Consider the following 17,792-nt stretch of genomic DNA (forward strand, 5'->3'; position numbering starts at 1 on the left):
AATGTATGCACAAATACAAAACAAAAAAATAAGAAAAATAAATCACTAAATGGCAATTAATACAAAGCTACTTGCTTGTTCAAGTCAAAGTAACAGAGGTAAGGCTCTGGTTTGTTGCTTGTTTGTTTGAGAAAGTGTATGGCCAGAGTATTCATGTGTCATCATCTGATTGCAATCTTGGAGAGTAGAGTTAGCATTTTTGTGCCTGGGCTGGGTTTGTTTCCTGTCATTGAATTCCTGTAATTTATCACTGCTTCATGTATAAATAGCCAAGATTATTCTTTAGGGGTTGTTAAACAGTGGATCGGTGGGAAATAAACACACTTGAATCTTGCGTTTGAAGATTCACAAAATCATTTTTGTTGGATTTGCATACCTAGTTTGTTAAAGCTAAACAGGAGGAATATATTCCCTGCCGTCCTAGTAAATCAGAAAGTTTACAGGGTGTTGCAACGTTGCCAGCAATTCTGTTTTTCAGACTGGTGCCAGGTTAAACATGCTTGCAAAGAGAAACGCGGCATGTGTCGAGCCAATAAAGGAGATCTGTGAGTGGTGTCTGCTTTTATTCCGCTCTCTCCTCCTTAAAGGACAAATCTTTTCACTAATGTCAGTGTTTAAGGAAATACTGGAATTGTTTTGTCTGTCCTAGTCACTGTAGGCAGCATATATATATATATATATATATATATATATATATATATATATATATATATATATATATATATATATATATATATATATATATATATATATATATATATATATATATGCATGGTTGTTGAATGTTGATATTATAGAAACACCATGTGACAACTGTGCAAGTAGCTGCCTCAAAGTTGATGTTGACATTCAGATGTGGGAATATCTAAAAGGACTGGAATGAATGTTTCCTTCTAAGTGAACGATGGCTATCACAACACAGCACTTCCTGCCCTGTCCACTCCACAGGCTTTAGCTTGACTGGACTATAAACACACTGTGTATTTTGCAAAAATAAGGTATAATTATGGTATCTAAAGATAAGTCTTACCCTACTTTGGAATAAACCCACTGATAATAACATAAGACAATAATGGTGCTTCTTGGCTCATCAAATGGTTTTATTTGTATTAATATAAAAACATGCCAATTTGTCTGGGGGGATGGGGCTTTAACTGGGATGAGAGAAGCATTAACAATTTGGGTTTCACAGTCATTGCAAAAGACATCCTGGGTTACAGGAGTCCAGGAAAATAAAATGTTATTTGTTTGTCCTTGGACAGCAGCGACTGTCTGAAACCTTGTGAGGAACACCACTACTTCTGTGGAGCTGTGGGACAGCACTGAGGCAGGATGCTACCCATCAGTCACTGTGATTTAAGTTGGCCCGCAGGCCATGTTCTTTTCAATAGGTAATGATGAGCAGTTTACAATGTGAAATTCAACATGAGCGAAATATACTAGAACAGGGATCGACAACTTAAATGATGGAGTGGGTCTCCATTGTACATTAATGTGGACAAAATAAAGACGTGTCTGGTTTTTTTTTGTGTTTTTTTTACTGAACCAATGCACATCACAGTATTTTAATCAGTGTTCTACTTTAACTGTTACCAGATACAGTTCATACTAAAATTGGGTGTTGCTGCCAGCAATTCTGTTGGATTTAAGTTGACGCTAAACTTATTTAGCATAGATACTCAAACATAGTCTATTTTGAACTCAACAAAATATCTATTCTGCAGAACTGTTGCAGAACACATTTTATTTCTTTTTTTTTTTGCCAATTAATCTTTGGATGCCAAAAGAATTAGGACAAGTGAGAAAAGGAGTACTGTTACTTAAAAATAATAATGGGCCAAAATGGTGTTGGACCACAGGATGTACAGTGACATTGCTCAATGGAACCTGTCACTACTTATAACCGAAAATGCATTCAAAGAAAGTCTTTTGCTATGTTCCTTTCCATCAGAACAGTGGTTCTTACCCTGAGTTTGATTGAACCCTGTGGGTTTGGTGAGTATCCCTCAGGCGTACGGCGGAGCCTCTGCTGCGGAGGTCAAGACACACCCAACTCATTGTTTCAATTAATTCACACATCCTGTTTGGGCATCACTGGCTACAAATGATCATGTTACATACAGTAGCTGAGCCAATCAGTGCTGCGAGGAATTTAGTATGCTCAAAAGTCATTGTTAAACTAAAGTGAATTTGAATTTGATTAAAAAAAAAAAAATCACTTAATTTTTCACTAAAAAAGGCTTCGGTGAATGAAACTGGTCAGGTTCAGTACCTCCAACAAGGTTAAGAACCACTGCTCCAGATAGAAGATCAAGGAGACAGTGATTTTACAACATAGAATCAACGTGGCATCTATCAGATCTTAAATACTTTGAATATTTCAATTAACCTGAGAATAAGATGTCCTTTTGGACAAAAGTGACAATACTAAGTCTGCTAATTTCTTTTTTTTTTTTAAAGATAACCAAACCCAACATTACAATGTAAAGATGTTTTTGAGAAAATGCTGAAACAGAACTACAGTATGCACATGAACTGCAATCGGAGACTTTTATGGGGCAGGAAGTGATAAAATTCTGAATCAATTCCATCTGCTGGAAAAGTTAGTTGCTTCTCAGTTGGACCGTTTGTAGTATTGCTTTGATGCCAACTAGTACCTCAGTGCTTCCACGCAAGGAGGAAAGACATATATTCAGTATATGAGGCGTGGGACAAGGTGTGTGGGACAAATGGTGCATTTGTGCTCATCTGTTGCAGGTTGCAACAACCTTTACATGTTTATTTTTTTTTTTTTACAAACACATTTGCTGGTAAGTTCTACTCACCAGCGCACATAGCAGATCAACAGCCTCCAGTACCAGTTCCTGGTGACCAATTCTTGCAACACCGAGCTCTTCCAAGTCTTGATGCGTGATCTTTAGCAATTGTTCTCCACTGATTTTCTCCTGCTCAAAATTTCCAACATACTGCTGTAAGCTTTCATCCAAACCTGGACACAGGTGAAAAAGAGAGCAGTGTATGTTAATTTAGCACAAACGGCAGCAAATATTATCAAAAGTATTTGTCACTTTAATTTGCAGGAAACATTTTTGTGTGCACATGTGGTTGATTGTGAGAATTTAAAAAGAGAGCAGAGGAGTAACAGGTGGGACAGATAACTGCAAGATAAACACACTACAAACAGAGCAACAGTTGAGACCGCTAAGTCAGTTAGGCTGGTTAAACAATGGATGGCTATATTTGTGCAAGAGAGTGTGTGTGTGCGTAAGTATACATGTGTGCTTGTGTGTGCTACCCGCCTTTTGGTGAGTTTAAATAATGGACACTGAACGGCCATGCAAACAAGCCTGGTATGGATAGATCAAACATCGCTAAATCATTTTAACTAAAATATTTGCATCCGGTAGCCTAACATAAGCTATGTACATTATGAAAAGAAATGAAAACACAGACCGTGCACATGCAACTTTTTACTCATTAATCTTTAACGTGTGTGCGTATGTGTTTGTGCTTTGTAGAACGCCATCTTTCTTCCAATGAAAGAGCGTACAGAGAGGGGGCAGCTGCAGATGCATGGCACCGTGCCCTGCTTCTCAAAAAGACCCGTCAGCTGTGTGATACCCTCAGTCCCAACTCAGGCCAACCTCACCACATACACACGCAAATATTCCTCAGTACAAGGCAGGATTTAGCAGCACTAACTCAACTTGAAATTCAAGTCACGAGGAACTTGACTTTTTCTTCTAAGAACATAAAACAGCAGCAGATCAGTGGGGCCTTATAAAATGTAGACTATGAATTTACGACAGACAACGAACTAGGAGCGCCTTCTCGTCATGAAGATATTTTTACAACGGGCAAATTACATTTTATATCTCATTACCACTCGGGGTGGGTCATGAATGTTGGTATCAAAGTGAAAAACATGACAAGAATGTTAATCGTTGAAAGGTTATTTATTATTAAATTAAACGCTCAATAATTCAAATTGCTAGGTAGACACCTATTGACATAAAATGGCATTGGAAATAAATACATAGAAAAAATGGATTGAAGTTGACACTAAACCGTTTCAGCCATTTTCAGCAACGGAGACTTCAGAATTGGTCTATTGATTTTATTTAGATAAAATCTTTTTTCATGAATAATTAAAATCTTCACTTTTAGTTAACTAAAAATTACGACAAGGTATGTTTGATACCACTTTTTTCAGACCGATACTAGTGCGAGTATTCAATTCTTGAGTAGTAATTGATGCCAATACGATACCATTAATACTTTTGATATACAATATTCAGCCCAAGTAAACAATTACACAATTTAAATAAAAGACAAATAAATTCCAATATAGCATTTTTCCTTGAAATGTAATGACATTAATACCAATTTTCAATTCTTCTAATTTGTCATTTCTATTTTATGATTGTAAAACTGCTCTGAGAGAGCAGCTGATCCTACTATCATCTGTAATTGCAAGTACGGATGCCTTGAAATTAGGCTCCATACCAATACATCAGGAATCAGTACTGATGGTACTCGCCCATCCCAAGTAACGACCAATTACAGCGCAGCTTCTGATTATCACATGAACCAAACAAAGAAAAATGATGAGGGATAAATGGTATTTACCTGAGTCAAGAGCACATTTGAAATTTTCAGTTGACAGTATGCAGAAAAATGTGTTTTTAAAGGTATTATTTATGAATAATAATTTAGTTAGACAAATTCTTAACTTTTTTTTACTGTTACAAATGTCTAGGTTAGCTAAGTATACTTAAATGACAGCTAAAATACTGTATGTACATTTGTTAAAAACTAGAGAATCCTAATTAAATAGGTATAGTGAGTCTGAAAAAAATTATGAGACCACCTTCTTGCTATACATATGACAACAAATCTCTACAAACTAATACAATCTATTGGTATATTTTAAACCACAGCTGCCCCATTTAAGTATTGAAAATTTCATTGATTGAATGTCATGCTTGATTATTTCTTGAAAAGTAAATTCAGTTTAAAAATTCTCATGACCGATGAAAATGAAAACTTGAAACATCACAGAACTTGAAAGTCGGCATTGAAGCAATTCCTGATGCGTTATGACAGGTGGTCTCATAAATTGGTTTGTTATGGTCTGAGCCAGAGCTCAAGTCATCTCAGCTGAATCAAAAGAGAAGCAATCGTGGCTTGTTAACCATTAAGTCTGCACACAAGCCAAATCCAGTTAGGCTCATGAGATGTTTCTCATTCCTTGGCATGCAAATTCCTGAACACCACATTAAGGAAGTTTGGGCTTAACCTCTGAATGGCAAGCTGCAAGGAAAAACACTATGTTAAACGCAAGACCAGCAAGAATAACTAACTGAGCAAGCCAAGAAAAAGAAGACAAAGTCAAGCTACATGTAAACACTAAGCCAGCCACTAGGGAGTAAATGGAAACAAATCTCGGGTTAGCGAGGCCACTGGGAATTATGTCACATTTCCGTCTACTATCAGGAGAAATGCCACAAGGAAAGTCAGCAAACGATAAGACTTATGGTTCACATTGTACTTTGTTTTTCAGCCCTCAGGAAGAAAACCACACCAAGGCTACGCAAATCAGTCTGTATGAGAAAATAAAATGACAAAATTGGTACCTGTACATTTGTCACCCTGATTCAATTAGAGCTACTAGTAAAGTGTCAAAATGCTGTGAACTCGGAGGGGAATGCAGTGCCTGTGTGAAAGCTTTTCAAACGTTGTGCATGATGAAAGAGCATTGACAGAGGTTTACGGCCTCTGTGAACCACTTGGCAAACGTCCTCAGACCAAAGCGGGAGGGTGTAACTCCACAGCAGAGACATAAACACACACCACCAATGTCAAATACAATCACGGTGATAAACAGCTGGGCCCATGTTTACAGCTCCCCAATGTTCGGTTCGATTGATGGCTAAGTGCAGTCTCTCAATAAATGTATTGAGCTTTAATAAGTTCGATTTAAACATAGTTTTCTCTGAGGATTTGCTGGTGTTATCATTTCATTGCAACCATTTGCTTTCTTTTTTACGGTGCTTTCTGTTTTTGTGCGACAACCTTAAGTTTGCTTAAGTGTCACGTCATGTGAGGAACAGAGTTTAGACCCAGAAGCTGACAAGACATGGAAGTGGAAAGTGGATCGTAATAATCTAATGTAACCACAAGTTGGAAAACTAGACTCAGAAACTCATCTGAAGAAAACAAACACAACACCTTGAAAGCTAGCAGCTTATTGAATTAACTTAACAATTATTTTTGTCTTCTACAGGTTGTAGAGAAGTGGCTTCACGCCCAGATAATTGTGGCAAAATAGTAGGTAGTTTGGAAAATGCATTGGGCACAAACACTCCAGTCTGTACCATGCAAGTGGAACAGCAGTATACTCTGAGATAACATAAAGCAAACACTTTATTTTTGTTTTTGACCAACGTGGCACCATAAGTGGTTTGTAGTCGTTTGGATTTGTAGACGTGGAGCAATTACTGCTGCAACGTTTGTGCACAACAAACTTATTTTGGCAACTAAATCAGAGGCACCCAATCGAGCATGTAACATGTCAAGCTTTACAAGGGAATCAAGAGTGCGTCATCCAACAAACTCCCCACCGAGGAATAGCCGTTCACACTTTAAAGCACGAATGAAGTACACGGCCATATTGCACGTCGAACCCATATATGTATCCATATACACTGGAAACGACCTCTCTTCCTTGCCAAAAATATATATATATTTTTTTTTTAATTACCATTGAGTTGCCAATTTCTGACACTGTTGTATTGTTGTCATAATGGCAATATTTCACATCAGCATAGACTAAACTAAACTGCAGAATCAACTCCATGTTGTAGACTGCTTGTGCTAGGCATGGTCAGTCATCTCGGTCTATCGTCGCTGAGCTTGGAGTGGAAAACAAGGTACACACAAAAACTCTATTACCCCATTTACAAGCATGTTTACACACCCGACCGAGTAGATAAGAAAACCATCGTGGTTCATTCATCTAACTTTGCCAGCAACATATAAAAAGGCAGGTAGAACAATTAAAAAGATCTTATTTGTCCACTTACAGCTGTAAACGTGTAATGCTTTGTCAATGGTTGATGATAGTAAATTGTTTTTTCGTATACAATAAATACCTTTAAAAACGCTTTTTCACTTGCTATTGACTAAAAATGACCTCACTTGTACTCAGTGTTCAGGTAACCATTAAGTAGAGATCAGCTTGCAAATGTCACAGAAAACAAGAGAACATAAAAAGTCTTGAGCACATGTGACATTTTCTGGAGACAGCAACTGGCAAAATGTGTTTTTAAAGGCATTGAGTTGTGTATTCAAAATGATGTAGACAAAAAAAAACTGTCTACTATTGAAAATGGCAAAATAAGCAAAATATTCCTTTAAATAATCACCCATAAGATGGAAAGAAGTATATTCACCTGTTGCAATCCTTACTTCAGAATATGTTAAGGCTTCCTCTGAGTACAGTATATCAATTTTGATTTGAACTAAAAACAAGATTTTATTTCAGCATCCATAATTTTTGTAACATATTTTATTAGTCTGTGATGTAAAACATGGGCCTTGGGGGAATGCATTTTGCACTCACAAAAGCATAAACAGCCTTCACTTCATAAACAAAAAACAAGGTAAGCGCCCTGCACCAAATCTCTCCCATCTTTCACCACTCCCTTTGCTCCCACTGGGAGCTGTAGCCGCTCTCTAATGCAGACAAACAAACATGCAGCAATATCCCCAACTGAGGTGGCCAGTGGGAACATGACTGGGTGTACAATGGCAAAGCCACTGTAACTCTGCTGTTTTTATTTGTCAGCCAGTCCTCTGAACCTGCAGGGAATGGTCAGGAATTTGACTCATTGTTCCCCACTGAGCAGCTCCATTGTGGGAATTCAAGCGCTCCGGCACAATGGACTCTGGCTGGACCAGGCGGTGCTGTAATTAGAAAGAAAAAGCTTGTCCCTGCAACTGCAAAGCTATCTTCTTATGCATGACTTAACAAAATAACAAAGCCTGTATAAACACTGGGCTGGTCCGTCCAATAGGGAACTGGCAAAAAGAATCATAAAACGGGGCTCTTTTGCTTGGTGTTGGTTCTACAACTAAGTGTGTAAAAATCTGACACTATATATTTAATGATTCTAATCATTTTGATTACATGTTTTGAAGTATAAGAACTTCAAAATGTTCATCAGTGAATAAATTTTAATAACTTCTTGCACTCACTGCCAACAGGGAGTGTTTCATCTCCTGTATCCCAGAGGGAAAATAAAACCGACAACTACAAATTGGTGCTGATGTATCCAAAGTGGGTTTCCCAAGTGACAAAAGCAGCTGAGGCGACTCGCTAACTTGATTGATGATGACTGATGGGACAAGAGCAGGTTAAAGTTCACAAGACTTGCCAGGGTAGAAGCATATCAACGAGGGTTAGTGTGCTTAGTTAATCCAGTATTCTCCTTTTTTTTTTCCAGAAAAAAATCTTAATCTTAATCTGTTTAATACTTTTTCTCCCACATATTGATATACTGCCAAGAACCCTTCAAAATAAAAGTCTTCCAAGTAATTCAGGACCAATACATTCTTAGGTAAAGTAAGGTTTATTTGCAGTTGGTCTTCTAATCACATTTTCTGTGTGTTTTACTGACATGCAGAGCATTAACAACTGTTGCTGTTACTGACTTGACCTTTTTTTCTGTACACTAATAAGCAGGGATCCGAGGCAAGAACCCATTTTTTTTTCTTTAAATTGAGGTACTTTAATTACTCGAGTACTCCTTTCAGTCCTACGTTTGATATTTAATTTGTAATTTCACACAATGACATAAAGACATAAACCTTTGTTTCTGACACACGAAGTTTTGCTGATGCATGAATTTTCCGCTAATTAGAGCTAAGTACTGCCGAGGAGGACTTAATAGATGTCAGAAGTAAGTGGTCACAAGACACTGAAAAAGAAATATTGTCTATTATTTGCTGTACAGAAAAGCAAGTAATAATCGAATTAAGTGGCACAGACATAAAACTGTGCAAGCCTGCTGTTTCTTGATAAAGTGACCCATTTTCTGGTCACTTGCTACAACACAACACCAAACAGCTGAATACACTTTAAAAGGCGCAACTCAAGCGCATCCTTGCCTGTGTGGTGAAGACGTGTTGCTGTCAAACGCAGCTGCTAAATGCACATGTGCTAAAGTAAAAGACCTGTCTATTTAGTCAATGGTCTAATCACTTAGTAAGCCACATGTAATTATACCGCAATAAATGTTTTAGGACACGAGGAAGGCATATTCCGTTAGAGATTCTTTCACACTGACCTTCTTTGCAAGCGTTTTCCAAATGCAACAAGGATGTTAAAAAACTAGATTTCAATTCAAACAAACTATAAAAATGCATGTAAGAAAAACATTCTAGGATAGAATTTACAACATGAGTCTCAACATCCAATTCATATTTAATACACACACACACAATTATTTATATTGAACAAACACTCAAGGCAATCTGTTAACAATGCAATTGCATTGACTGATACGCTATATTTTATACTTTTAATCACATTTGGAAGACTCCTGGTTTCAAGCTCTAGATAGCCGATGCTGTGCATGGTTTCTTCTCTCGCTACTGTGACAGGTATCCAAATTATACGCTTTGGAAACAAAAAAGAACCATGCAGTATGAATCCAGCTAAGGACACACTGGAGGGTGTGTGTGGTACAAACATTAGAAACATCATGAGGGTGGCCCGGCATAATGATGACAGTACAGACTAATTTACTATCAAAATAATATCTGCCTACCAATTGTGCACCACAGAAAAGAAGGGGTATCTCCGACTCATTTTGTTTGCCATTGGCAGAACGTAAAGGCGGTGAATGTGAGCATATTTTTCTGCTTTCTCTACTCTGAAGCATGGGTGAGTCATCATCTGGGAAATCTTAGGGCGAGTGACTTGTTACCCGCAGGACAGGATGGGGATCCGCAAGCACACACAAAAACACAACACTGTTGCACTGTGGCATGTCACCACTCATTCTAATTAAAGACAACAAAGCCATATGCATACAATTAAATCCCTCTCCATAAAAACATATCCGAAGACTGCCCCCTTTTTTCCAGGTGATGTGTGTTTGTACTCTTGCTAGCACCTGCTGTCTGTTTCCCCTTCAGCTATGACACTTAAAGAAAGGGCCAATCAGGTTCATGTTTTGTACATGATAAACGCAATGTTGACTGAAAGCAGTTAAAACAAGCTGTGCGCGGGTGAAGGGCAGGTGGGAGGCTTTGCCCGAGTGTCTGTACCAAACAAAAGAACAGCTACCTGCGATATGAGTCATGAAAACAGGCAGCAAAGCTTGAAATGATTAGGCTATGCTACGTTTCATGATCATTCTGGCATTACGATTGAAGTGGTTGATAAACAGAAAATAGGCCTGCAACTAACAACTTTGTACATCATTGATTAATTCGATTTTTTAAAATATTTCTTAATTTCCATGCATTCTTTTAAAAACAGGACTTTCTAAAAGGATGGCAGAAAATCAACAAAACGTTTTCATGATTCATTATTGGTGTGGTCAGTCGTAACACGTCACAAAATTGGTTAAAATATTGAGCATTGCTTTTCTAAGTAAAATCTGGTGTTCATAAACATTTTGATTTAGCAAAATGGTCATCTGCCTCTTTTATAGAGGGCGACAAAATTCAAAGAATATCTATTACTGAAAGGCTGAAATTCAGAGTATTTGGACAATTTTCGGCAACTAAATGATTAATCCATTATCAAAAATAATCATCTGTTAAATTTCTTATCAGTTAGTTGTCGATTAACCAATTAAGCCTTCCACTTTCACTATATAAACCAATTTATCTGTAGAAGTGGCACACATGGGACTGCTGAAAACTGTAGGTTTTTACATGATTTAACAACCATCAAAAATATTTTGGGGTTCTTACAAAACGACTCAAAAGACGACTTTAAAAAAGGCAAACCTAAGTGCTCTTTTTTTTTTATCATAAATGTACACCCGTACATAATAACTCTGATAATGTGGGTGACAGATGCAATCTTCTTCAAATGTTGTCGAAAAAAAAATGTAATCTTTCATTTTGGGGAACAACTGTGTCTTATATTTATATTACTTAAAAAAAAAAAAAAAAGCTTACCAGTTATAGGGCACTGTGACTTGATAAGAGTAATAAAGAAACAAGAAGAATAGTAATGCATTTATTTCTTATTCATTAATTTTACTAAACAAAATTAGATTGTATTAAAGGGTTATATACATAGAGCTGTAAAAGTAATACCATGATACTGTGACATCATGATATTTTTGCTCAAAGTTATAATACCATCAGAATCTAATATGAGCACATCCCTATTTGCAGTATGTTTGGTGTATCTTGTTCAAAGCAACATATGCCGATTGAAGCATTGGGAGCCATGATATTTGTAAGTCTAAAGCCAAAAATCAATGGACCGTCAGTCGTACAATAAAAGACAAGATCAGTCAGCACATACAGTATACATGAAGTATGATCATCGGGAAGCAATGGGAGCCTGCAAAGAGCTAAAGCATGTTCCCAACATTTGGTTAAAACGGATCGGAAATAGTTCCTCTGTAAATCAATGGAAAACATTAAATTGTATGTTATATGCACAGGACCATTTAGAAACTGTGCAAATAACATAATTCGTCCAGTTGGAGCGGAGAACTGGAAAAAAGCAGGCATGTCTTGACATGTTCTAAACAAGCAGTGTTATGATATTCACCCAGTGCCCAACTAAAGATAACTGCGGTTTCGCAAAGATGCCCACAAGTAGTTTGACTTGATTATACCACAAAATCATGATGGGATCTTGTTGAGGAAAAAAAAGTATTTGGTCCGTGAGTGGACATCAACGTTTATAAAGGCAACTTGTAGCTCCAAAACGAGAGCAAACACATCTTACTTGTTTTGACTGCATATCCTCGGAGCAGAAAATGACTGCATTCCAAGGTCATTTAAGCGTAACTGCACTAACGCTGTTTTGATTGCAATACTGACACAGGCATACCAAAGGCTCATCACTATTCAAGGACACATTTGTTTTACTAGGTGTCTGAGATATTTCAATATATTGGAACAACTTCAATCACAGGACTGGCAGACAAAGAAAAGGGTGAACGGTCTGATGCCCACGCTTGACTTCCTTGCACAAGAGCTCACTCAGCATGTCACCCGTATTTGCACTTGCACCAGTTGTGCCACCTAAGGCTTAAGCAGAGCACTTCACAGGCCAATGCTCTTAGGGCTGACCACAGCCAAATAGCTTGCAGGTCTCACTAAGCAGAGATCATCTATGAGATTTGTAATCCACAGTTTACATTTGAATGAAAGGCAAACTGATCGAAGGACGGTTGACAGGGATACCAGGAAACGCTATGTCTGTTGGACGTGAATGCAAATGTATTATTTTACTGATGAAGCATTCTTGTATGCAGGTGCTTCAGATAGTCGCCAGCAGTTTGTGTACCCCACACCAAACTGGGTTCAATTACTTTAGTATGTGAATAGCATCTTTAGCCACTGAAGAAAAGTCCATTCTGTTGATGACGTAAACTGGATTGGAACAATAGCATTAATGGTTTTCTTCCCATATTAGTGGAAATCCTGAGGTTGTAAGGTTGGAACACCAAGCAGTGTGAGAAACAGGCTTAGATGTAACGAAGGCAATCGCTCTCGGTCACCTCTCCCCAGGGGGAATCCTCTTACAGCACTTCCCCTAAACTCTAAAGACCCTTTTCAATAGAAAAGAAACACAGGTATCTGCCCATCAATGGAACAACAGGTTGATTGTAAGAGCTGATGGGCTTGGTGACTGGAAATTCATTAAGAACAATGGGTTTTAAAGGCGTCAAAAGAATAAAGTACCGTATTTTCCGCACCAAAAGGAGCACCTAAAAACCTTTTTTTTTTTTTTTTTTTAAAGCTGATGGTGTGCCTTATAATCCTGTGCGCTTTATATATGGATGAATATTGAGATTGGGATTCGTAGATGAGGAATGAACCGATAAAATAAGCTTTACCTGTTTCTTTTGTGTGTTTACAGTTGAACAAGGTAGGTCATATTGACATTGAGTTATTATGTTATTGAGAGTTTCGAGTTATTATTTGAGATATTATTGTTATTACTTTGAGTATTACTATATTGTGATTGAAAAAGTTTTAAATTATGTCATTAATTCAGGGTGCGCCTTATAATCCGGTGCGCCTTATAATGAAGAAAATACGGTAATAGTCCTTCTACCTTTGTATTAATAAGGCAAGTCAACAGTTTGCAAACGTTGGTGAAACTGAAAACATGACTTGTCAGTATTGACAGTCCATTACATTCTGAGTGGCCTCATGATATTCAAATACACACTTTTTTTTTTAACAAACAACCCAGTACTGTAAATCTTCAGAAAATGTCAAGCAAGATTCATTACATGGTGGCCATAGGAAAAAAAAAAAAGAGAAAAACCTAAAATACCCCCAAATAAATCAGCAAATATGTGAATTTACAAGTGTCGAAGTGCAAGTAGAGTATGTAGGGGTTGACTAATTTTAAGTTGTAAAATCGCCAAATTATCAATATTGATTATGATTATTATCAGATTCTGATAGCAAAAATATCACTATCACAGTATAACGGTATTGAAATTACAACATTAAAATACATAATTAAAAATTATTTTTAAACAAAATGTACAGTATAACACAGCCTTTGTTACAATACCAAACATTTACCTTGCTAAATTAAAATAAATATTATGTAAATAAAATCAAAACAAACCTTCAGTGAGTGAGCAAAGCGGCTTTTGCTCACCAATAAACATATACTGTACATTAATTATTTCTGATTGAACACATCTAATTAAAACTGAAAAATTTTCTCATGGATTCAATCTAGTCTCGTGGGATTTGTGTCACATCCTAACCCTAACCATTACTCATTCTCTAGTATCTTTTTTTTTTTTTAATTCTTCTGCAGGTTGCCATCATTTAGGCCGCTTCAAAAGTGTCGACTGCAAACACATTCTGTCGTTTTTCACAGCACAAACCATCCCAGGAGTAAATTATACTTGCCATCTTTTTGTCACTTCAATGATAATTACCTCTTTAGCACATTGATGTTAGTTGAAAAACAGGAAAGAGATATCCACACCTTTGCTAACGTTGGATGCAAATTCCTTTATGTGTACTGTATAAACCCATATTTCACAGTCATACACAACGTTAGTATCAGCGCCTCAAGTCAAACCAGTCTAGTCAGATGGTGTAGATATTAGGTCATTGGGTTTACTGGATGGAGGCATGAGATCAAAGTAGGCATTTTAATGATTTACTTACGCCCAATTCAGCTATGATTAAAAAAAAAAAGGCAGTCTTTATGCATAGCAGACCCTGGAGAACTTCCAGTTCATCCTGATACTTAGTCACATGTTCAAGCACAGTTGAGAGTAAGCTTGTTAAACTAGTGGTTTAAAGGGCAGCCGTCAGACTGTAGTTGTGCAGGTTTGCATGTTTAGAATGCCTTGTCAAAATTTGGCTGGTTTACTTGCAATAATAAAAATAGAAAAAAAAAACAGGGGGATGTAAAAGAAGCTACATTAATGAGAAATTATTCAACAGCTTTGTAACCAATGTTTGGTGCCAATCCCTCACAGCTGAAGCTTCGCCTATGCACACTCACTACTACTATATGTGGAGATTTTTACAACCACATATTGCCACACTATTTATGATGGCTTTATTAAAAAAAAAAAACAACAACAACAACAAAAAAACACTTTCTGATGGGTCACATGTGACACTTGGCACACTGATCACACAACACGCTTTAGGGCATCACGAGTCCCCGAGACAAAAGTGGACAGTGTTTATATTAAAAGAAGCAATTGCCCTTTCACTGGCAATAAACATCCACCAGCCACTGCTTGATCTCCTCCAACAATGCAAGTGATTAACAACTGCTTCAATACACAAAGAACTTCCCTGTCCCTCTGAGAAAAACAACCTGAGGCAAAGGAGAGCAAATGTATACAATGATCCTGTGAGTTAAATTTTACTTCTCACATGGAAGCTGCAACTCAAGTTTGTTTGATGTATCAGAGCCAGTAAAAAAAAAAGCAAACACAAGTGATACAGTTTTATGCAAAGAGTGAAAACAAACAATCCAAGTAAAAAGGCTTCAGCTTAATTCTGTACTCAAAAGGAACCCAGAATGATAATGGTGTTTTATGCTTCTCCAACTATGTGTTAATCACAGCGCTAAATTGGCCAGCAGAGCTGCATTTCAAGTCTTTCATTCCAAATCTTTACATTCAATGTATAGTGCGCCAACGTGTTGGTCCACCATACATGAAATGCGTTTTCATTTTCAAACGTCATTTGGCAGTGTGTGAACAATGATTGTCAAGACAAGGTTGTCTTTGTGAAATTTTCATGTGTAAATAACATAACTTTCCAGTCAACCCTTCTGTAAATGAACAAACCCTAATGGTGTTTTTGTCACTTCAATGACATAATGTTGTCTTCCTTCATAATATATACAGTATATATACACCACAAAGGTTCATGAAGGAGTTACAAAGGTTAAGCGCTACCGAGAACATAACATTTTTACAGACAGTGTCTGTCATATGCACTAAAACAAAGGGGCTGATTGGATAAAGAAGAGCTCTGTGTTCTGCGATCGACTGCCGAAAATTGTACAAATTTAATTTATGTATTTAAATTCAATTTTAAGATAAAATTATTAAAGTTAAAGGGTCAAATTCATATATAAATTTATATTAACATTTTTTTTCTGATTCAGTTTATAGCAGCACATATTTCAGCCCATAAATCGCCACCTCAATAATATGACTTTTTCTTTAACACTGTATCTGATCAAAATTCTATTGTGCTTCTATAGTATATGACTGCACAGTAGTAATTTCTGATGCCTTTAAAATCCAAAAATCTAGACGCAATTAAGAATATCACTATGCTAAGGATAATTATGCATTTTTTTAAACACCAAAACAGGAAACATCCCTTTTCTCGATCTAACCATGACAATTATCGGATGGCTAGCTGCTCATCTTGCAAACAAACCTGACCATCTTGATGTTGATTTGCTCAGTATCCTGGGTTTGTGTATGTTAAGGTTAAATAATATTCTTTTGTAGACTGCTCACCTTATCAAACCTGATTTGTCATGGCCTGAAAATCCTGTAGTTAAGGCCAATAAAGACAACCGCTGATTCCGATTTTCAGCAACACTGGCAGCAATGAGGCCTGTGTCAACTAATCCCCCAATGCATGCTTGTCCTGGCTTTTTTTTTTATTTTTTTTACTGAAACTAACCCCCTCCACAATCCTTTTGAGCTACTAACCATGGATGCAGACCAGCTTCAAGCAGAGCACAATCAGCAATGTGTCACATGGTCTTTGAAATTAAAACTATTTAAGATTGAGTGCTAGGGTCATTTGAACTCTAAACAAAAATTATTTTCCTTACAAGTCTTATGGGTCATTTAGTACACACTATCAATGGGAGCAGTGCATATTTTCCACCCATACCTCACATACCATTTGACATCTCTCACATTCACCAGTGACTAGTTCCAGATAGAGGGAGTAATCTGTAGATGGTATGATCCTCTAAATGTATGTCTAAGACAACCATATACAGACCTTTTCACATTTTAATTCTAGTTATTTTTGCTACACAGCAGATTATTTATTATTTAAAGTTAGCAATTAAAACATTTTCAACATTTTAGGTTGATCATCTGGCCAATGAATTCATTCTCCATATCCAGAACCAAGATATGAGCAAACTGCAGCCATTTTTAAAATAGTTACTTGGGGATTAATGTGATATGTATTTTAAACAGTCCTTGACGCAGCATAAAATGTAAAAAACGTTTTTGTTTTTTTTGTTTTCAAAATTTATTCACCAGTCAATTTTGGTATTATGTTTGTCACAAGAATTTTATCTGTATCAGCATATCTAAAAAAGGTCATCAAGTAACAATATTTTTGAAAGTGAATTAATCTGTCTCTTTGGTTGATTATTGGGCCGTTTAAAGAAATGTTTTAAATTTGATCCCTTCATTTTAAAACAGGATGGTGAATGATGGTGCGGATTATACACTACAGGATTTGTTTTTCTGATTCTTTTATTGTTTTTGGTCAGTAAATTGTTAAAAAAAAATGACTAAAATATTCATCACTGCTCTCCGAAGTAAATTAAAATGAACAATTATAGTCTGCTTTAATGGAGGACTAAATAGATCTGTGTTTTCCATTTGAAACCTAAAATTATGAGGATTAGGACAATATTAGATAGCTAATCGGATGATGATAAAAAATAATTCAAAATGAATTTGCTTATCGTTTGGTTACTGATTAATCAATTACACTTGCATATCCTCTGTATACAAACCAATTTATTTTTAGTAGTGGCATTTATTGGGCAGGTGAAAATGAATGGCGGCCCGCAAATGACCTCTGGACCACAGCTTGAACACCCTTGGTCTAAGAAGCGGAAGACTTCTTAAGGTGTTCCAAGAATTTGTTTACACTGATTTTAAACGTCAAAACTGTGATTTCAAAGTGACTTGAAGATAAATAAGCAATGCCCGAACATTTGTGTTTTCTAAGTTAAATTGAGGGTTGCAAATGACAGGGTGCCCACTGTATTGCCCGCAAGTTGAGATAGTCAGCACGTTTGTTTATAGGCT

The 17,792-nt window shown here is 36.7% G+C and overlaps 1 protein-coding gene across 1 annotated transcript in view; it reads right to left on the reverse strand.

Annotated features, from left to right (window-relative positions):
- LOC148413069 (connector enhancer of kinase suppressor of ras 3-like) overlaps positions 1 to 17,792 on the reverse strand; it is a 46,041-nt gene that overhangs the window by 27,725 nt on the left and 524 nt on the right. Inside the window, exon 2 of the mRNA XM_088432609.1 lies at positions 2,826 to 2,989. Within this exon, the coding sequence (XP_088288735.1) occupies positions 2,826 to 2,989 (164 nt within the window). The remainder of the gene's footprint in view (positions 1 to 2,825; positions 2,990 to 17,792) is intronic.

The sequence above is a fragment of the Hippichthys cyanospilos genome, chromosome 14 (genome assembly GCF_059441005.1).
Source record: "Hippichthys cyanospilos isolate Australia breed blue-spotted pipefish chromosome 14, RoL_Hcya_1.0, whole genome shotgun sequence".
Classification (NCBI taxonomy): domain Eukaryota; kingdom Metazoa; phylum Chordata; class Actinopteri; order Syngnathiformes; family Syngnathidae; genus Hippichthys; species Hippichthys cyanospilos.